This window comes from Lepidochelys kempii, chromosome 10, assembly GCF_965140285.1.
Source record: "Lepidochelys kempii isolate rLepKem1 chromosome 10, rLepKem1.hap1, whole genome shotgun sequence".
Taxonomy (NCBI): Eukaryota; Metazoa; Chordata; order Testudines; family Cheloniidae; genus Lepidochelys; species Lepidochelys kempii.
Window position 1 is genome coordinate 37,259,666 of NC_136389.1, and position 22,998 is coordinate 37,282,663.

A 22,998-nucleotide genomic window follows, 5' to 3' on the forward strand; every position below is an offset into this window, starting at 1 on the left:
ACACCCCCCACCCCCATACACACACAAACTCACTCTCCTGCTGGTAATAGCTCATCCAAACTGACCACTCTCCAAGTTTAAATCCAAGTTAAACCAGAACATCTGGGGGGGGGGGGGGTAGGAAAAAACAAGAGGAAATAGGCTACCTTGCATAATGACTTAGCCACTCCCAGTCTCTATTTAAGCCTAAATTAATAGTATCCAATTTGCAAATGAATTCCAATTCAGCAGTTTCTATCACCAGCAGGAGAGTGAATTTGTGTGGGGGGGTGGAGGGTGAGAAAACCTGGATTTGTGCTGGAAATGGCCCAACCTGATGATCACTTTAGATAAGCTATTACCAGCAGGACAGTGGGGTGGGAGGAGGTATTGTTTCATATTCTCTGTGTGTATATAAAGTCTGCTGCAGTTTCCACGGTATGCATCCGATGAAGTGAGCTGTAGCTCACGAAAGCTCATGCTCAAATAAATTGGTTAGTCTCTAAGGTGCCACAAGTACTCCTTTTCTTTTTGCGAATACAGACTAACACGGCTGTTACTCTGAAACCAGTCTTCTGACTAGCTCTACTGCTGGCTGTGACCTGCCACATGCAGTGGTGGAAAAGTAAAGCAATCTCTTTCCTTCCCTCATCACTGTGGTAGAGGAGCCACTGTTTTTTAGGTCACATTTTCCTTCCCATCCCCATGTAATCCTTCCATCTAATCTGTCTGTCGCCTGTATTTCTGAGGTGTTTATTGCCATAGTAATAGTCTCACAAGCAACCTCCAACTCACTCTGTATCCATCTGTAGTGTTCCTTATTAGCTAGTCAAAGAGCAGGGGAGGAAGGGAGTGTAAGGGTCTCTGACACTTTTTTCTTCTGCCCATCATACTACTCTCCTCAAGGCCTTGGTCTTCTCATACACCTCAGCATGAGAATAGCAGACACCCTACCCAGTTTCCGCTCCTGGTCGATAGCACACATGGGGATTCAGGTGCTAAGAGGACAACAAATGCATGTTCTTGCTGCTGAGCACCTCCTCAGGGTCAACAAGCCACCTTCTCCAGAGCTTCCCCAATAGCTGGCTGAGATCAGGAGACTCCTTGTAATGATCATGTGTTTGGACAAGTCCCTGACAGGGTGGAGTAGCATGGGCTTTCTGTATCATAACGCCTCCATGTTGTCAAGATGCCAGGTTATCTCATGCCACTTCTGCTTTCCTAGTGTGAATGGGCTCCTATGGACAGGTCATTGCCCCCAGGTACATATGGAGGATGTAGCTGCAACAACATGAAGTCTAGAGGTGTAGAACAAAGGGGATCCTTAGTGACCTCTCCCAGCCTCCTCAACCCCTCGTGCCTTACCCAGACTGGGCATAGAGTGACCCCCCACAGCATATCCCCCCAGCCATTTGTGGAGTTAGTAATCTCTGTCCCCCCACCCCCTGGCACATCTGTGCAGTTGCTCTTTAGTGCTAGGAGTTCTGTGGGAATGTTGTTGCACGTCTCCCTCTGACTTAGGCTCGTGGCTGTTGGAGTTCTTGCAAGCCCTTCTCCCAGCCTGGCTCAAGGGTGGACCCTTCAACAACAGTATGTCAGTGCTTTGGGCCATTTTCTGAGTCCCATGAATCTGTGGGGCCCCCACCTGGCCCACTTTTTTAAAAAATATTCAGATATTGACTGTGTTGGTTGCTTTATTTTTCCAAGGAAAGCCACTTCAGTGTGAGCTGGAGTTGGCTGCATGTTTTATAGACTAGTGAAGATACTTTCCTGGGCCAGACTCCCGGCTGGTGTGAACTGGCCTGGCTCCATTGACAGTAATGGAGCTATGCCGATAGCTGGGGCTTTGACCCACTGTCTCCAATGGAGCTGCAGTGATTTACCCCAGAAGAAGAGCTGGCTCAGAGTATATCAACATAATGTCAAACTGGAGTGACATTTATATTTTTGTAGCCTAGTCTATAGTGTCTATAAACTACGCTTCATTTCATGCAACAAGCATGGCATAGGGACAGTTCTCTGCAAGTCAAGTGACTTGTGCAGTATAATTGGACAAATAATAGGGGCTGTGATGCATTCTCGACAGTGTTTCCTGGCTGGGGAGACTGACAATAGACCAACATGCCCTGTGCTCCTACATTGTTCCCTAAAGCACCTCCTGCTGGAGGAGACTGGGACTCTGACAGCCACCTACCCCCACCTCTTCTACACATCATTCCTGACAGTACCTTCAAGTGGGGGCAGCTAGGATTGGAGTTCCACAAAGCAGCACTCCTGCCCCATTCCCTCCAGTCTGAAATGGGATAAGGAGCTGTGAGATCCCCCAGCAGGAGTCCTTTGTCCAATCCCTCCTGCTGGGATAGTGAGAATTGTGACCAACATATCCACTGTTACCTAGCAACTCCTGCTTGAGAGGCTGAGCTTGGTACCACAAGATGCGCCCTGATGCAGTCCACTCTGCCATTCAGGGGCTCCATTTTTCATCCCTACCTCTGGTGAGAAGAAGGTGGGGAATCTGAAATAATTTCTTTGGTCTTCATTGTTGGGCAGGAAAGATTGCAGGGAATAAATTCAAGACAACTTCCCAGGTCACTTGGAAATAGAAGCTTTTTGCTTTTGGACATTAAAAGTCCTAATCAGGAACATCAAAGAATGGACACTTTGGAAAGGAAACAAATGTTTTTTTCCGTAAGTGTTGATCCCAAGTCTTGAGTTACACTTTGAGAGGAGTTAATCGATGTACCCCACCCACAGTGCTTTACAAATAGGATGGTCTTAGAAACAGATCCTAATATTTTCAGCCGAATAAAAATAAATGACACTTGATGGAGACCTTAGTGTTTATTTTGCTTTAGTGGAGTGAGCCCGTGTTAAGCTGCTTGTAGTTTTATCCGCGGGGTTGTATTTTTAGGATTTTCGGCTTCTAACTCAAGTATCTTCAGTGCAAAATCCACTCCAGGAGGCCACAGAAATCCAGTTCAGGTCCCTCTTTCTCTTAGATACACAGATTTTTAAAACCAGAAGAAGGGACCATTATGATCATGTTGTCTGACCTCCTACGTAACAGACCAGAGAACCCAGCTACATCAAGCCCATAACTACTGGTGGAGCAAGAGTACAGGACAGCCCATGAATTGGGTTTGGGGTCTGCTTCTCCCTGGAGCTGTACCCATGGGCCATTCCAGGAGGGCACAGGAATCCAGTTCAGGTTCATAGCTGGTCATAAAATTTTCACTGCAATGCAGTTTTGATGAAATAAGTAAAAATCCAGTACTATTCTTGTTCTGCCCTGCTCTACTCAGATTCCTCTTCCCCCAGTGTCAGTGTCTCTCAAGTCTGTATGCATCCATCCCCTTGGGGTTGTCCTCCTCTCTGCAACCCCTCCAGGCTGGCATGCTATGTCCACCTCAGACTTCTCTTTCCGAGGTTGGGTCTCAAAGGGAAACATGCTCTTGTTTAGGTTATCAATCCTGGATCCCCCCAACAGCTGCTGAAAGGGAAAGGAGGGGGAGGGGAAAGCAGGTACAGAAGCTAGAGGACCAGACTGGCAGACCTGGTCACTAGGGAGCCTGGTTCCCTTGTGCCCATTCCCTCCCCTCCATGCTCCCAGTCTGCGCCTGGGGGAGAAGGTGAGTGGCTTTTTGGGGAATGGATGGCAACTGCTGGGCAATGCTGGCTGCCTTTGTTCGTGAGAGGTGTCAAAGGTTGGGGTGCAGGAGGGGGTATGGTCTCTCGACTGGGGGTGCAGGGTCTGGCGTGGGGCCAGGGATGAGGGGTTTGGGGTGCAGGAGGGGGCTTCGGGTTTGGGTGGGCTCAAGGCTGGGGCACGGAGTTGGAGCTCGGGTTTGGAGTGTGGGCTTACCTTTGGCGGCTCCCGGTCAGCGGCACAGCAGGGCTAAGGCAGGCTCCCTGTCTGTCCCGGCTCCATGCTGTGCCCCAGAAGTGGCTAGCAGGTCCGGCTTCTAGGTGGGGGGCCCCAGGAGGCTCGACGTGCTGTGCTCCCAGCTCCCATTGGCTGTGGTTCTCGGCCAGTGGGCATGCAGAGCCAGTGCTCGGAGCGGGGGCAGCACATGGAGCCCCATGGCCCCCCCACCTAGGAGCCGGACCTGCTGGCCGCTTCCGGGGCACAGCGCAATGTCAGGACAGGCCTTAGTCCTGCAGCACCGCCAACCGGACTTTTAACGGCTTGGTTGGTGGTGCTGACCACAGTCGCTAGGGTCCCCTTTCAACCAAGCGTTCGGGTCGAAAACCAGATACCTGGCAACCCTACCAGCTGGTCCTGTTCCTATGGCAATCTAGCAAAGCCACTTCCTGTTGCCTTCCATCACTAGGCCTTGCTCACCTGCTGGGGCATGCTTATCTGCTTCATCCCTTCCTGGTGGTGGGAAAGCAGACTTGAATCTGTCTCTGATTTTTATTGCTGTTGTTATTGGGAGAATTTTGCCCCGATGAAAAGGGAGGGATAGTGCCACAGCTGAGAGCTGGGCAGGTGCTGGGCAGGTCTGAAGCAGTGCATTGGGTTCTTCCGTCTTAAGTGCAGGACCCTGCACTTATCCTTGTTGAACCTCATCAGATTTCTTTTGACCCAATCCTCCAATTTGTCTAGATCCCTCTGTATCCTATCCCTGCCCTCCAGCATATCTACCACTCCTCCCAGTTTAGTATCATCCGCAAATTTGCTGAGAGTGCAATCTACACCATCCTCCAGATCATTTATGAAGATATTGAACAAAACCGGCCCCAGGACCGACCCTTGGGGCACTCCACTTGACACCGGCTGCCAACTAGACATGGAGCCATTGATCACTACCCGTTGAGCCCGACAATCTAGCCAACTTTCTACCCACCTTATAGTGCATTCATCCAGCCCATACTTCTTTAACTTGCTGACAAGAATACTGTGGGAGACCGTGTCAAAAGCTTTGCTAAAGTCAAGAAACAATACATCCACTGCTTTCCCTTCATCCACAGAACCAGTAATCTCATCATAGAAGGCGATTAGATTAGTCAGGCATGAATCCATGCTGACTGTTCCATGAATCATGGTGAATCCATGCTGACTGTTCCTGATCACTTTCCTCTCATGCAAGTGCTTCAGGATTGATTCTTTGAGGACCTGCTCCATGATTTTTCCGGGGACTGAGGTGAGGCTGACTGGCCTGTAGTTCCCAGGATCCTCCTTCTTCCCTTTTTTGAAGATTGGCACTACATTAGCCTTTTTCCAGTCATCTGGGACTTCCCCTGTTTGCCACGAGTTTTCAAAGATAATGGCCAATGGCTCTGCAATCACAGCCGCCAATTCCTTTAGCACTCTCAGATGCAACTCGTCCGGCCCCATGGACTTGTGCACGTCCAGCTTTTCTAAGTAGTGCCTAACCACCTCTTTCTCCACAGAGGGCTGGCCATCTATTCCCCATGTTGTGATGCCCAGCGCAGCAGTCTGGGAGCTGACCTTGTTCGTGAAGACAGAGGCAAAAAAAGCATTGAGTACAGTCTCAGTCTAGCAGACAAAAGTCTAACAAAATCCAATGGGTGGAATTTGAAACTAGACAAATTCAGACTGAGAATAAGGTGAAAATTTTTAATGGTGAGAGTAACTGACCATGGAAATGACTTACTGAGGATCATGGAGGAGTCTCCGTCAGTGGCAATTTGTAAATTGAGACTGGCTGTTTTGCTAAAAGCTCTGCTTCAGGAATTGTTTGGGGCAGGTCTCTGGCCTGCATGATACAGGAGGTCAGCCTAGCTGATCACAATGGTCCCATCTGGCCTTGGACTCTGTAAACCCCTGCCATCTGTGGGAGCAGCTGCCATGACATCGCAGGCGCAATGATGTGAGGTATACAGGTGATGTGGGGGGGAGGGTAATTCTTCCCTAAGGTACACTGATGTAAATAAGCTGTAGTATCACTGAAGTCAGTGGAGGTTCCCTGGTGTTGACAGGGTGTAGGTGAGAGGAGGGACAGGTCCAGCCAGGTCCCAGGTCCTGTCTCCGTGGGAGGAGAATAAGGTTAAAGTCAGTCAGACAGCAGGAGTCAGTGACTGGAAGTGGTAGAGCAGGCTACCTGACACCCATGTGCATTCAATGGGTGGGCAACGTACCCCCTCCTTTATCTTACACCTTCCTGTTACTTTTCCTGTTACTTCTTTGCCACGCCTCCCCACTTCCATGCCCCGCAGTCCCAACTCTGTCCCCACTGTATGGTTTCAGAGTAACAGCCATGTTAGTCTGTATTCGCAAAAAGAAAAGGAGTACTTGTGGCACCTTAGAGACTAACCAATTTATTTGAGCATGAGCTTTCGTGAGCTACAGCTCACTTCATCGGATGCATACTGTGGAAACTGCAGAAGACATTATATACACAGAGACCATGAAACAATACCTCCTCCCACCCCACTGTCCTGCTGGTAATAGCTTATCTAAAGTGTTCATCAAGTTGTGCCATTTCCAGCACAAATCGAGGTTTTCTCACCCTCCGCCCCCCCCCCCACAAACTCACTCTCCTTCTGGTAATAGCCCATTCAAAGTGACCACTCTCTTTAAAATGTGTATGATAATCAAGGTGGGCCATTTCTAGCACAAATCCAGGTTTTCTCACCCCCCATCCCCCTCCAAAAACCACACACACAAACTCACTCTCCTGCTGGTAATAGCTCATCCAAAGCGACCACTCTCCCTACAATGTGCATGATAATCAAGGTGGGCCATTTCCAGCACAAATACAGGTTTTCTCACCCCCCCACCCCCATACACACACAAACTCACTTGATAATCAAGGTGGGCCATTTCCAGCACAAATACAGGTTTTCTCACCCCTCCCCCCCCCACAAACTCACTCTCCTGCTGGCAATAGCTCATCCAAACTGACCACTCTCCTTACAATGTGCATGATAATCAAGGTGGGCCATTTCCAGCATAAATCCAAGTTTAACCAGAACGTCGGGGGGTGGTGGTGTAGAAAAAAACAAGGGGAAATAGGCTACCTTGCATAATGACTTAGCCACTCCCAGTCTCTATTTAAGCCTAAATTAATAGTATCCAATTTGCAAATGAATTCCAATTCAGCAGTTTCTCGCTGGAGTCTGGATTTGAAGTTTTTTTGTTGTAAGATAGCGACCTTCATGTCTGGGATTGCGTGACCAGAGAGATTGAAGTGTTCTCTGACTGGTTTATGAATGTTATAATTCTTGACATCTGATTTGTGTCCATTTATTCTTTTACATAGAGATTGTCCAGTTTGACCAATGTACAAGGCAGAGGGGCATTGCTGGCACATGATGGCATATATCACATTGGTGGATGTGCAGGTGAACGAGTCTCTGATAATGTGGCTGATGTTATTAGGCCCTTCGATGGTGTCCCCGGAATAGATATGTGGGCACAGTTGGCAACGGGCTTTGTTGCAAGGATAGGTTCCTGGGTTAGTGGTTCTGTTGTGTGGTATGTGGTTGTTGGTGAGAATTTGCTTCAGGTTGCAGGGCTGTCTGTAAGCAAGGACTGGCCTGTCTCCCAAGATTTGTGAGAGTGTTGGGTCATCCTTCAGGATAGGTTGTAGATCCTTAATAATGCGTTGGAGGGGTTTTAGTTGGGGGCTGAAGGTGACGGCTAGTGGCGTTCTGTTATTTTCTTTGTTAGGCCTGTCCTGTAGTAGGTGACTTTTGGGAACTCTTCTGACTCTATCAATCTGTTTCTTCACTTCTGCAGGTGGGTATTGTAGTTGTAAGAATGCTTGATAGAGATCTTGTAGGTGTTTGTCTCTGTCTGAGGGGTTGGAGCAAATGCGGTTGTATCGCAGAGCTTGGCTGTAGACGATGGATCGTGTGGTGTGGTCAGGGTGAAAGCTGGAGGCATGTAGGTAGGAATAGCGGTCAGTAGGTTTCCAGTATAGGGTGGTGTTTATGTGACCATCACTTATTAGCACTGTAGTGTCCAGGAAGTGGATCTCTTGTGTGGACTGGACCAGGCTGAGGTTGATGGTGGGATGGAAATTGTTGAAATCATGGAGGAATTCCTCAAGGGCTTCTTTTCCATGGGTCCAGATGATGAAGATGTCATCAATATAGCGCAAGTAGAGTAGGGGCGTTAGGGGACGAGAGCTGAGGAAGCGTTGTTCTAAGTCAGCCATAAAAATGTTGGCATACTGTGGGACCATGCGGGTACCCATAGCAGTGCCGCTGATTTGAAGGTATACATTGTCCCCAAATGTAAAATAGTTACGGGTAAGGACAAAGTCACAAAGTTCAGCCACCAGGTTAGCCGTGACATTATCGGGGATAGTGTTCTTGACTGCTTGTAGTCCATCTTTGTGTGGAATGTTGGTGTAGAGGGCTTCTACATCCATAGTGGCCAGGATGGTGTTATCAGGAAGATCACCAATGGATTGTAGTTTCCTCAGGAAGTCAGCGGTGTCTCGAAGGTAGCTGGGAGTGCTGGTAGCGTAGGGCCTGAGGAGGGAGTCTACATAGCCAGACAATCCTGCTGTCAGGGTGCCAATGCCTGAGATGATGGGGTGCCCAGGATTTCCAGGTTTATGGATCTTGGGTAGTAGATAGAATATCCCAGGTCGGGGTTCCAGGGGTGTGTCTGTGCAGATTTGAACCACTGTACGGGTTCACCTCGCAAACACTCATGTAGCTGAGCACTTTGGCAAGCCCTTGGTGGCCTGATTTACCACTAATTTTTACCACTTTTCCACTGGTTCTTCTGTCAGTTCTTCTATCTGATCCCCCTCAAATGCCCCTTTGCTCTCTCCCTGAGCCAGTGCCAGCAAACCTACCGGGTTTCCCCTGTGCAGCCATTCACCCAAGCCCCCCCATTCATTTACTTTCAAACTGAAGATCCACTGCTTGGGGCCAGCATCCCACTACAATAAAACCCAGTGCAGGCGTGTGCAGGGATCCCACAACTACCTCAGAGCAGTGATGATTTACACACAACATTGGTGAGTCCCCAAATACCCCACATGCACCCTCCCTCCCCCTTTCATTTCATCTCCAAAGGCTTGCAGAGTTCACAGCAGGTGTGTCACATTCTTTGAGGCGTCTGCTAACAGTGTTTCATTGTTTCAAGCCTCCTGCTTTTCAGGTGTTTGGCTCCCCTCCCCTTTCCTCCCCCACTCAGGTCCCTGGCGGAGCCCTGGTTTTTCTCTAAGATCTCCATTTGCCCAGCTGGCGTCTTCTAGTCCCCAAATGTCTCCAGCAACCCAGGCTTCTGCTCCTGAGCCCCGATTCCATCTAAGTGTCAGGCTAGCTTTGGAACAAAGTGTTCTGGGCCCTCTTTTTATTATTACTATTTTTAAAAAAATTCTGCTCAGTGCTTGTTCCCCATTAGAATTAGCAAAAACTGGCAGAGTGCGTCTTAGGGCTTTAAAGGAATTCAAAGTCAGCAGTAAAAGATTTGCAGCCGTAACACCTAATTAAGTTACATCTCTCTTAAAACAAAATATGCCGTCTTTTTTTAAAGCAGGGAGAAGTAAACCAGATGTGCAAACTCACTCGCACACTCACACACGCGTACAGCCAAATGCAGTTTGTGTAACTGCCCTCCAAGTCAATGGGAATAACACCTCGTTGTGCCAGGGCTGGGTTTAGTCCCCTTTCTCTCTCTCTTTCACACACACACACACACACTATCTCTCTCACTCTCCATCTGTTTCCCGTATACTCACTCATTGTCTCATGCACTCCTTCGTATTCCTATACTACTGTCACTCACAGAAATACATACAATACACAGACACAAATTCTGGCTGGCTGGCTAATGGCCTCTCTTTGTCACTCACACACAGAGTACATGTATGCTTTACCCTCATACACACCCATATATTTTCCCATACACAGAGCCTCTTTCTTCTCTCATTTACACCGGTGTATATCCAGGGTCAATACACTGACATGAGTGGAATTACTTTAGTCTAAGGCCCACAATGCATGTGCATGCGCACACACACACACACACACACACACACAATGTAGCCATACAGTCTCATATACACAGTATGTACACAGACACACCCAATACACACTCACATACATTCACTCTGTCTCTGTCTCACACACACACACACACTCATCTATAATCTCTATCATGCACACACCCATGCACTCTCTCTCTCTCTCCTGTCCACGCTCACACAAATGGCAGCTATTTCCTTTCTTTGCCCACCTGGATTCGTGCCACAGTACCGGGTCCCCCTGCTGAGCATGATGCATTCAGATCATTCCTAGTGGTGTTGAAAGTTCCAAGTTGAGCTACGGAGACTTGGTTAAGTGGAAAAAGAAGTTTCGGGGCAATGGAGGAGGGATGGGAAGGAGGGAGGGGACGGAGGGTATGTGCTTTGGATTAGAGAGGCTGACCTGGGGAATGTGTCTATGGAGGAGAGGAGAGGCAGGAGGAGGAAAGGCAGTTTATTGACGTCTGTTTTTAATCTGATATTCCCCTTGTGTTTCAGTAAAGCTTTTCGTTGTGATACAGGTGAGTGCCCCAGACTAACAGCCCAACTGAAAGTTAAAGAGCTCCGCCCGACTCATTCTTCCTGTAGGGGAGAAATTAACTGTTCCGTGGTGGTGTTAGCTAAGTGTTAGAGAAACCTAAGTGGAGTCGAGTACCTCACTGCCAATGCAGGGACTCCTTCACAATACCACTTAGCACTTACATAGCTCTGTGCGGGCCAGATTCTGCTCAGCCACTCCAGCCTCCATCTGCAGTCACTTCAGTGTACATGAGTGCAGTGAAAGAAGAGTCTGGCTCAGGGGCCTCAAAACACTGTAGTCAGTGACTCAACATCACAGCACACCTGCGAGGTAGGCTGCTGTTGTTATCCCTGCTGTACAGAGAAGGAAACTGAGGCACAGAAAGTGAAGTCAGATGGCCCAGGATCTCACATCAAGTGAGTGGCATGGCCAGAATTAGAATTTGGGACTTCACAGCTCTCACCCTGTTCTCAGTGATCAGGAAAGTGATCAGGAACAGCCAGCATGGATTCACCAAGGGAAGGTCATGCCTGACTAATCTAATCGCCTTTTATGATGAGATTACTGGTTCTGTGGATGAAGGGAAAGCAGTGGATGTATTGTTTCTTTACTTTAGCAAAGCTTTTGACACGGTCTCCCACAGTATTCTTGTCAGCAAGTTAAGGAAGTATGGGCTGGATGAATGCACTACAAGGTGGGTAGAAAGCTGGCTAAATTGTCGGGCTCAACGGGTAGTGATCAATGGCTCCATGTCTAGTTGGCAGCCGGTATCAAGTGGAGTACCCCAAGGGTCGGTCCTGGGGCCAGTTTTGTTCAATATCTTCATAAATGATCTGGAGGATGGTGTGGATTGCACTCTCAGCAAATTTGCGGATGATACTAAACTGGGAGGAGTGGTAGATACGCTGGAGGGGAGGGATAGGATACAGAAGGACCTAGACAAATTGGAGGATTGGGCCAAAAGAAATCTGATGAGGTTCAATAAGGATAAGTGCAGGGTCCTGCACTTAGGACGGAAGAACCCAATGCACAGCTACAGACTAGGGACCGAATGGCTAGGCAGCAGTTCTGCGGAAAAGGACCTAGGGGTGACAGTGGATGAGAAGCTGGATATGAGTCAGCAGTGTGCCCTTGTTGCCAAGAAGGCCAATGGCATTTTGGGATGTATAAGAAGGGGCATAGCGAGCAGATCGAGGGATGTAATCGTTCCCCTCTATTCGACATTGGTGAGGCCTCATCTGGAGTACTGTGTCCAGTTTTGGGCCCCACACTTCAAGAAGGATGTGGATAAATTGGAGAGAGTCCAGCGAAGGGCAACAAAAATGATTAGGGGACTGGAACACATGACTTATGAGGAGAGGCTGAGGGAGCTGGGCTTGTTTAGCCTGCAGAAGAGAAGAATGAGGGGGGATTTGATAGCTGCTTTCAACTACCTGAAAGGGGGTTCCAAAGAGGATGGCTCTAGACTGTTCTCAATGGTAGCAGATGACAGAACGAGGAGTAATGGTCTCAAGTTGCAGTGGGGGAGGTTTAGATTGGATATTAGGAAAAACTTTTTCACTAAGAGGGTGGTGAAACACTGGAATGCGTTACCTAGGGAGGTGGTAGAATCTCCTTCCTTAGAGGTTTTTAAGGTCAGGCTTGACAAAGCCCTGGCTGGGATGATTTAACTGGGAATTGGTCCTGCTTTGAGCAGGGGGTTGGACTAGATGACCTTCTGGGGTCCCTTCCAACCCTGATATTCTATGATTCTATGATTCTATGATTCATGCCTTCACCACACACAGCCTCCTTTACCAAGCGCTATGGCCAGGTCCCAGAGGAAATGGTGGCAGGATTTGGGGGTGGGCGAATGTGATGTTCCCCTCTGGTGTTGTCTGCATGGGTGATCTGCTAGGTCACTCCAATCCTTGACTGTGGGAGCCAGCCTTACCCTGCTCTGCTGTGAGAAGCCCCTCTCCTGGGCTGTTCACGCACAGCCTCTGGCATGTAAGCTGCTCTTTGGATTGTGCAACCGAATGACACTAGCCAATATCTCCAGTCCCAGACACAACTCTAGGAACCTCCATCTTTCAGTGGCCAGTTATGCCTGCTGGACGCTGCAAACGTATATGAGTTCGTCAATTTAACAAAAAAATTGATATGTACCAGGCTTGTTATCCCAAGGGGAGTCTCTGACATGCTTCAAACCAAACACACTGCTTCAGGTAGAATAAACACATTTTTAACTATGAAAGATAGATTTTAAGTGATTATAAGTCAAAGCATAACAAGTCAGATTTGGTCAAATGAAATAAAAGCAAAACGCATTCTAAGCTGATCTTAACTCTTTCAATACCCTTACAAACTTAGATGCTTCTCACCACAGGCTAGCTGGTTGTGCTTCAGCCAGGCTCTCCGCTTTGATCAGCGCTTCAGTCACTTGGTGTGGTGTCTATAGATGTAGGTGAAAGAGAGAGAGAGAGCATGGCAAATGTTTCTCCCTTTTATCATGTTCTTTCTTCACTCTTGGCTTTGCCCACCCCTTCCCCCTTAGAGTCAGGTAAGCATTACCTCATTGTAGTCCCATACTGACCAAAGGAAGGGGGGTGATTCCCTCAAGAGTCCAACAGATTCTTTTGTTGCTGCCTAGGCCAACGTCCTTTGTGACTGTGAAGCTGGGCTGGGTTTGTCCCATAGCTGCCCTGATGAGGTGTGAACTGCCTTTCTGCTCTTGCAGAGTTTTTGCCTGGGCTTATTTTAAGCCATGTGGATTTTCAGCCTCATAACTACATACATGAAATTATAACCTATAACCTTACTATAACATTACTGTAACAATTACTATAACATTACACTAACAACAATGCTCAGGGCATCATGAGCCTTCCGAAGACAGCCGACATGACAAACTTCGCATTGGATACCACACAATCATTTTATAAAGATGAACATGGGGGTATAGGGTTTTCCCCCGAGGTAGAGAGGGTCATAGCGAGTGTTAGTGGTCTAGTGGTATGGTCATTTGGGGCTATCTAACAAAATGTATTTCCTGCCCTGCAGGGGCCTTGGACACTGGTAGCACCTCAGTCCCTCCTGATCTCTGCCTGTGGCACAAGACAGTTTAGTTTCCAGAGCTGGAATACTTTAGTCTAAGCTAGGTTATTGGATGTACTAAAAGGGTGATTTGGTTTAGTGCCCTGGGCTGTGTGGGAGGTCAGACTCCATGAGCCCCTTCTGGCCTTAAATTCTAGGACATGTAAGAAAACTCCACACTGATGGGTGGGTGAGTGGGTGCAAACTCCACTGGCATCACCTCTTACTCCACAGCTGCTTGGCACATCCCCATCCCTGCCAATGCACTTGTGGTACCACTGCCCAGCTTTTGCCAGCCCCGGCAATGGCACGTGATCTGCCCGCCCTGTGCCTGGTTCTCCCCAGCACTGGGAGTCTCTCATTTGCAGGGACCTGTAAAGAAAAAGCTCGCTCTTGTGCAAACAGACCAGGCAGAAGCTTTAAGCAGAACCCAATGAGAGCTTATCCCCATCTCAAAGGACTTTGGCACAGGATTCTAGAGATTTGCAGTGGTGAGAGATGTGTCCAGCTGTGGTACTTGTAAGATAGTGGCAGCTATCCAACTGTGTCCTGGGGCTCGGGCTCAGGGGGCTGCGGTTGTGTCTCAGTGGTGGGGATTCCAGGGCCTGATATATAACAGAAGTGATCCAAGTGTCTCAGTGCTAGAGCTTCTGGAGTGCTGTAGTGTGGTTAGGTCTCAGTGCTGGAGGTTTCCTGTGGGCCATGCTATAGTTCAGTGCATGTCACGGCTTACTGCCAGCGGCAGCTGGGTGCTGTCCTGTTGGGGAGTGGATCCAGTAGTGTGTTAGTGTGGAAAGTCCCCAGGTGCTATGCCATAACAGAGGGAAAATTGCTGGCTGGCTCACTACAAAAGCAATTTTCCCTTTCTTGGTATTGACACCTCCTCATCAATTATTGGGAGTGGACCACATCCACCCTGACTGAATTGGCCTTGTCAACACTGGTTCTTCACTTGTAAGGTAACTCCCTTCTCTTCATGTGCCGGTATGTTTATGCCTATATCTGTAATTTTCACTCTATGCATCTGAAGTAGTGGGTTTTTTACCCATGAAAGCTTATGCCCAAATAAATCTGTTAGTCTTTAAGGTGCCACTGGACTTCTCGTTTTTTGTAGTCCAAGTGATGACATTATGACATTGTGTCTCAATGCTGGGATTCCCAGGTGCTATGACACAGCAGAAATTATGCAGCCATGTCTTAAGGCCAGATTTACAATGGTATTTGGAGCCTAAAATGTTGATAGGGTCTAGGGGAAATTACAGAAGTGCCTAGGTGAGTTAGGTGCCCAACTCCCCTGTACCTTCAATGGGCCTGTTTCCTAAGGGCAGCTTTACATATGGCTGAGGCTGCTACTCAAAGGTTGTCCTGAGACCTGCAATTTAAGGGCCAGATGTCAAAGGAATTACACTGATGTACCAGTGGATGACTTGGCCCAACAGTTTACCAATAGTTGAGTGCTATAAAATAGCTGCTGTGAGTCACCCCAGAGGTGGCTGCATGTCATGGGTGGGCGACGTCATTCCTGCTGTGTTTGCAGTTTGTGCGTTGAAATTCTCAGAGATGGATGGTTCTATGTGAATATCATATGTTATTTATTATTAACAGTCAGGCAATTTCTGCCCTGTGCTGCTGCTTCCCATGCAGAGTAGCGTGTCTTGGAGTTTCCTTGCGTGTGAAGAGGTTTGCTCCCATGGATGAGGTCGGAGGTTCAGGGAATCCATTGGACAGCCTTGTGAGGACCTCTTGTCTCTGCCCTGCAGCCTGGCTGCCTTCCTCTGCTGGTCAACATGGGTCCTGCAGTAACTTTGCTACCAAAAGCATCCCTCATGACTGGGGCAGGGGCTGCTTACACCTTGTAGGCTGTCTGCAGTGACTTACACTGCAGTGCCCCATGCAATAGGGGGAAGTATCCACTAGAGACCAGCTGGCCCCATGCCCCCTACCAGCCTCCAGACCTCGGTCCATGAGGGGTTGGGATCTAGCAGGGAGCATGCCATGGAAACAGCATTCCCTCTTCTGCATGCAAAGACACACCCTCACCCACAGCCACAGCCGGGATCCCCTCCATTCACCCTCACCCACAGCCACAACTGGGATCCCCTCCATTCACCTTCACCCATAGCCACAGCCGGGATCCCCTCCATTCACCCTCACCTCCACCAGAGCTCCCCTGGCAGTTCTGTCCCAGCCAGTGCTGGTGGCTTAGCCACACTGGAGCAGGGCTGCGTGCTGTATCCTGGGAACATAGATGGATTTGCACTGGGCCCATTTATACCTCACCCAGTGGAGAAAGAGGAAACATCAGCTGTGGATTGGCTTTGGCTGCGGTCCCTTTGCTTTGATTTCCCTTTCCACATGGAATGTTTCGTTCTGAGTGGTGCCAACACAGTAGGCAATGGGATTGTGCCCCCCAGGACTCCCTCATACCACCCCCTCCCCAAACGTCAACTCTCCCCCCATCACACACTTGTGTACACCTGTTCTTCAGCTCTGGCAACAGCTGACTCTGTGGATGGTCCCCCAGCTCCCAGGTGTCCTCTTCATCCTGGAGGGAACCCCGAGCTCAGAGCTACGTGCACTTTTTCTGGTGGGGAGGGTGGTTGTTACAGGGGGAGGCAGATGGGTGGGTGTCTGTTCCACCTGGATGATATCTGGGGAGCCAGTCAGACTTAAACTGATCTTCTTTCTAAATCCCCTTAGCGTGTATAACACCATGTCCGGGAAGTTTCAAGGGAGCTGGGAAGAGGAAAAAATGCTCTGGCAGCTGGCAAGTGAGAGAGGTGCTTGTGAAGCATTTCCTCTGATGGCTGTCCAACTTCTCTTGACACTTTTATAGGGTTGCCCTTCAGGGTTGATATAAAGGGTGTAGCACAGCCCTGGCTCACGGGGCCAGAAATCCACTTGATTTGAGGCTTTGCTTTGCTTTGCCTTTGGAACAGATTTGCTGCACCCTGCACTCTTTTCTCAACTCTTCTGTCCCTTCCCTTCTGTGTCTTTTGTTTCTCTTGCTCCGCTCACAGGTCAGCATCACAGCATCCCGGAGCGGTGTCTCCACTTTGCCCAGCGCAATGAGTAACCCCAGAAAGAGACAAGCCCAGGCCTGACTCTCCTGTCCGTATAACTCCAGTTAACACAGTGGAGTCACTCCTGATTTACAGCAATGCCCGTGAGAGGAAAATCACTTCCTTGTCTTGTCTGAACTATGAGCCCACGTTGCTGGTCAGGTCTATGCTACAACCTTTTGCCGACGTAGTTGTGTCAGTCGGGGTGGGGTTTGTGCCTACATAGCTGTACTGGCAAAATCCTGGGGCCTGGAAGAGTGAAGCTGCCACAACACAAGCTCTAGCAAAATTACCCCTTTGCCAACAGCGCTTATTCCAGCTCCACTCGAGCAAAATAAGTGACACTGGTAAAAGCCAGCTCCAGTATGTCAGCTTGGACTGCAGTCACACCCAGCCATACCCTCCCATGTGGGGCATGAGTCTTACTTCCACTGTGGCTCTGTTACACTGCTCTGGTAGTGCAAAGTATATGTACACCCACTTCAAGGCCACATTCCATGACCAGAACAGTATCAAATGGTTTGAATTTAGCTGAGACTCAGGGCCATGTGGTAGAATGGGGGAGGAGAGAAGGGGAGATAAATAATGAGGGTTTCTTGGGTTTTTTTAAGTTTCTTACATAAATTGAAGTAGAAATTAATTTTATATTCTAGGAATGTTCCTCGGCACAAAACGGAGGTTAAAAAAAGCCTAAATTATTAATTCCAAACACTGTTTCTGTTCTTTCATAATCACATTTGTATTATATTAATCATGACTGTAAATCCAGAGCAGTTTTTTTTTTCTTCAAAACCCAGGACTGAGTGGGGAGGCTGCAGGGAGAGTGAAGATGTCACCTGTGTGCTTCGTGTCTGGTGTATTTTCTTGTTTTTATCTCCCACCCGTCACACCAGGTCTCTGGCTGCCCCCCAAACTCAGCTTCATGCCTCCCTCTCCTCAGTCATCCTTCCCACTCTGTTCCATCTTTCAATTCCTCTGTCTGCATTTCATCCCCAATTCTTCCTGCCTTGTTACCCTTGGGAATAGGACCCAGGCAACTCTTGGAGATCAGCAGTCCATGTGTTTGCACCAGTGCTGCCTCCTACCTGTAGGCAAAGAGAAGCTAACCAGGTTCCATCCCTGTTTCAAGTGCAGCTCACCCTTGCTTACACTTCAGGAGCACTGACAACCCCAGCGCAGGAGGGCTGAATGCTGGCTGCCTGTGACTGAATCAGGGTTTTCACCAGAGCAGACAGGCTCTCATCTCTCCAGCCTCCTCTTCCCTTACTCCTCCTCCTTCTATCTTGGGACACTGGGGAAAATCTTCAACAGCCCAAGTCCCATTTTCAAAAATGCCCATAGACTTGGGCTTCCAAGTGCCTGAGTCCCTTCTGATAACGGGAGATGGGATCCTAAATCACTTGGAGCCAGATTCTTAAAGGTATTTTGGTGCCTAAAGATGCAGGTGGGAGTCAAATGGGATTTCAAGGGAGTTTGGCACCCTCAGTGCTTTTGAAAATACAATTAGAAAATACATCTTTAGGTACTGAAATACCTTTAAAAATCTGTCACTTTTGAAAACTTTATCCACTGTCTCCCGCACCCACTTCCCACATCATTTTTCATTCCTCCCACTTGCCAACTTCTCTCCCCGGCCTCCACATCTCATGCTGCCCTCAGCCCTCTGTGTTATGTTCCTGCTTAATCTTCTGCTGATGAGCTTCTAGCAGCATTGTGTGGGGGGGACTGGGACAGAATGGTGGGGTGGCACAGTGAAGGGGGAATGATCTTTTGGAAATCTTTATAGCTTTTACAAATAATGGTGCTAATAATAATTTCTAGTCTTTGTAAAGAACTTCACTGTTTCCTCTGAAACCCTCCTGGTTTCTTCAAGAGAAATCGTTCAATTCCCTAGAAACATGTTTTTCTAACTAAGTAGATTAGTTTACATCTTGTGGCACTTAAAAACATTATTATTATACCAAAAAAAAAAAAAGGCTCAGATTTATGGCTCTTTCTCAGGCCAGATCTCCCTGGCAGTGGTCGCTGGCTTAAACTTCAGTTTCTTCAAAGCTTTTCAGCTGCCAGGCTTGCTCTGTCTCTCCTTCTCTTCCCATCCGCTCTGCACATCTCATGAACCTCTTCTCCACAACCCAAGGCTTTGCCCCAGGACTATAATCTACTGGCTTTCTGCAGGGAGAGGTGTTAGCAAATTGTCACTCATCACAGTCTCTCGTATACCCCGTGTGTGCCACAATTACAACCCAGTTAGAGGATTGGTTATAACACAGTTGTCACTTGACCCCGTTCCAACATCGATAAAGTGTAGATGGAACCTAGTCAGGACTCTGTAATCAGACTAACACTAGGCCATGTATGGCCATTTAGCACTCCTCCTTCTTTTGCATCCCCTCTCCTTTCAGCTTTCTGAACAACTTCCCATCCCGTGGCTGGATGTGGTTCGGTGCTATGCTATTGCCACCAGCCCCAGTGCCATCTGCCCCAGTCTGGTGCTGCTCTCTGATACTTACTGCTGTGAATTCTCTCCCACGGAGAATTAGTCTGCATGCAGATACAGCCAGTGCTTGGCCCAGTGAGGCGCTGGTTCTGACAGGGCCCTTAGTGCCCCACTGCATTAGTGATACAGCATTAGGGATACAGGTCTGATGAAGGCATGAGAGCAGAGACTGGCACGAGGTCTTGCAGTGGGATTCTTGACTCACCCTGAATCCTCTTCTGGACAAACCTGCACTTTGTGGGTTCCTTGAATGCTGCATTTGAAGCCTAAGGACAGACGTCAAACACCAAGGCTATGGTTACACTGCCCAGTTAACCTGGGTGATCAGTACCTGGGTCCGAGCACCCAGGTTAGCCTAGCCAACTTGTGAGCATCTCCACAGCAACATCTACAAGCTGCCCTCCTTGGAGTCATGGTTCAGATCCATTGGTGGCAGTGGATGTGCAGGAAGCTTGCACTGCTGCTGCCCATACTGTACTTGTTCTGTTAACAAAGAAAGGGATTCAGGCCCCAGGATGGGCAGTGGAGCATCCTCTGTCAGCGCTAGATTCATTCAAAAAGGGAAGGGAGAGAAATGGAAAAACCTAGCATAAATGTCTTTGTCATAAAAGCTGCCAGAGTGTGGCTCTGTGCTTCCCTAAATAAAAAGGGAGAGGAGAACAAAGTGAAGCAGGAAAAGACCGGTGCCCCCTGGGCACCGTGAGCCCAGCTGAGGTGGGCAGGGCAAGCTGGGGTAGAGGACAGCACTCACTCCCCTTTGCTGGGGAATTAGCTTCGTGCTGAGCTGCTTTTATCAGTGACAAATTTGGAGCCAGCAGCACAAAGGCCAGAATAAAAGGGAGCAGGGCGGAAAGGGAGAGAGCAGCAGAATCCAGGGTCCGTTTGTATTTCTGGTTTTCTTCCTTTTTTCTTGTGGAAGTTGGCATGGGGAGGTTGGTGTTTTGTTTTGTTTCTTTCTCTCCGATCCCTCTGGCAACCAACAGACAAAGAGAGCTTCATTGACTGCTTGCTCTGTCCCAGGGGAAATGGAGCCAAGCTGGATAGAGAATCTGCAAGAGGGGAAGAAAGGAAGAAAGATGGGCTCAGAAAAACACAACCTAAGCAAAATGTGCAGAGAGAGACAAATTGAGCTGTTCAAAGGACGGTGGCAGGAGAAAGGAATGAAGAGGGGGCTGCTTTGGGAAATCCTTGGGATCAAAGACATTGGGGAGAAAGGTTCCAGAACTGCTCTGCTCTCCATGCAAAGCTGGGCTTTCAGTAATAGGCATAAAAAGGCTGGCCTATGGCATGAGCCCAGCCCCAGGGAACGTGGCCAGATCAGGGAGCGCAACGCCCTGTGCTGTGCCAAAGACCTGGAATGATGCTGCATGTCCACAAAGAACACCTCCCCGGCCACGTCCCAGCAGCGCAATGCCCCTCACGGGTGGAAGGTGGAGTGTGTTCAGGTTATTCAGGGAAATACCTCCTGCAGCAGAGCAGCCTCCTACACTGCCGGTGTGCTGTGGGATAGGGAGATGGAACGTGTTCAAACGTACCTATCTGTTGCTGGACTCTGTTGTTTCCTGTTGTCTCCATACCCGTAGCCTTGATGTTACCCTGGACTCCAATTTCCTTCTCCTCCTACATCCCTCAGATCTGCAGCACACCTCCTGCGTGATCCTGCTGTGATTTCACCACCTTTCCCCTTGCAGCTCCTCTCCCTTGGATTCCTGCAACTCCCTTCTCTGCAGCTCTGTTTCCCAGAGCTCCAGGGCCTGGCATGTGCAGAACTGCATTGCTCCTGCCTCCTCACACCTATGAGGAAGCTTGAGCCCAACCCATGCCACAGACAGTTCCGCTGACTTCCTGTCTGCATCAGAATACAGGTCAAAAGGATTCTACATGGTCCAAGTTCATCCCTGGAGTAACACCCTCAACTTCAGTGGAATTACATGAGTTTGGCAAAATGTGTTCTAACTCCCTCTTTAGAACTTTCTCCAGCCCATCCTAAGGGACATGGGGCCAGAATCTCAGCTGATGTAAATCAGTGTAGTTTTGTTGGCTTTGATGGAGCTATGCTGATTTACATCAGCTGAAGATCTGGCCTCTCTGGGCCTCTCTCCCAGCTCCTTTATTTAGCTAGCATCAGCCTCATTCTCACAATCTGGCTATTGGTGGTGCAAGAACCTTCTCCTTTGCTGCTCCTACCACCCGGGACACCTTGCCTCTAATACTCCACTGTCCATCTCAAATCTAAGCTGAGGACACATTTTCTCCCTTGCCCATGGTTATTATTATTTAATATTCTCATTATGTTATCCCAAAAGTCCCAGTAAGAATCCATTATGCTAGAAGCTGTGCAAACACATACAAAGACAGTCCCTGTCTGAAGAGCTTAAAATCTGTGCCTCTCGATTTCTCTCGGCCACCGCTGTTATTTATTATTAGCTCTATAGTTTTATTATCCACAGCTGCTGTAAATCAGCAGAGCTCAGCTGAAGTCAGAGGAGCTCCATCAACTGAGGATCTGGCTCAAAAGCTCTAGAGAGTTTGAGGATTCAGTCTCTCTGAAATCTGCTGTATGAAATGATATTGCCTTTTATTGGTCTTTGCCCCAAGTGGGTGATTCACTGTTAATACCAGCGTACAGTGTTGCAGGTGAGAGATGCAAACTTCCCCTAGCCTCTCCTTCCCCCTGGTTGTGATGGTTTTGCTTGTACGGGATTTGTTTGAAACTACTCAGCTCTTAGTTTGCTCTGTTCCTTCTCTGCAGACTGTGATTCGTACTGCAAGCCAGCCAAAGGCAACTACAAGATTAATATGAAAAAATACTGCAAGAAGGATTATGGTAAGCTGCTCTTCCTTCCAGAAGTCAACTTCGCAGGGAAGAAGAGTGAGGAAATGGGCCAGCGGACACCTGCTGCCACGCCTTGGATGGGCAAACCCAGTCCTGGGATGGGAACACAATTCTGTCCCACCCTGATCTGTCGGAGCATCTCACCCTGCCCTAGGCGGGTCGTGCTCTTCTGGACTGAGAGGGGAATTCAGTTTGTGTTCACTCCATCCAAGCTTCCCCCACCCTCTGTTCCTCTCCTATTGGGCCTCAATCTAGCCAGAGATCCAGCTGCTTACAGAGAGGCATCCAAGGTCAGCAGTGACCAAAAGTCATTGCCATCTGGTGGTAGTTCGATGGCGCATGGTGGTCTCTGGCCAATGGTGGACTGGTGTCCACATCCCCTATCTTTCCTCAGCTGACCCTCACCCTCACTGTAAGAGATGGCAATCAGCACGCTAGTTGGTAGAGATGCTAAAAATTAAAGGCTATCTTGTTCAATGGCTTGAATATGCATTTGCAGGCAGGAATCTGAGAATTTGGTGTTTTAATTATCTGATTTGCAACTGCAGTCAGGAATTCTGGGCTTCAATTACTCAGATTTAATTTAATTTAATGGAGGGGGCCAATTTTCCAGACACTTCAAGGGAAGCCATCTTCCCCAAATTCACCCCGAATATACATGGAGTATAGGTGACCCTCTCACTCCTTGAGGCCGTCTGTCTAGAACATTGCTGAAGTGCACCGATGAGGGGGTGCTGGAAGCTAGTGCTGCCACTGCCCATCTGGTACCTGCCGTGGAGGCAAAGTGACACCTTCAGTGTCTGGTGCTGTCAGTCTGGCCCTTTCCACCAGCATGACATTCATTAAAGCAAACCTGTTAAATCATTCCATGCCCTCTCCCCCTCCATCCCTCCCTGCCTGCCAGATACCTTACAAAGAACATTTTCTCCATACTCTTGTTGTCTGAGGGGTCTTGGGAGAAAGCTGATGTGAATTACTACTGTGAGGCCAGGCTGGGCGGATGCTGACTGCACGTTGTTAATCACTGTGACACAGGGCCATTCACACTCGGGCGTGGAGGGAGGTTCGCTAGAGAG

At 48.7% G+C, this 22,998-nt stretch overlaps 1 protein-coding gene across 1 annotated transcript in view; it reads left to right on the forward strand.

Moving 5' to 3' along the window:
* Window positions 1-22,998, forward strand: part of NTN3 (netrin 3) — an 88,831-nt gene that overhangs the window by 57,508 nt on the left and 8,325 nt on the right. Inside the window, exon 6 of the mRNA XM_073362904.2 lies at window positions 21,839-21,913. Coding sequence (XP_073219005.1) covers window positions 21,839-21,913 — 75 coding nt within the window. The remainder of the gene's footprint in view (window positions 1-21,838; window positions 21,914-22,998) is intronic.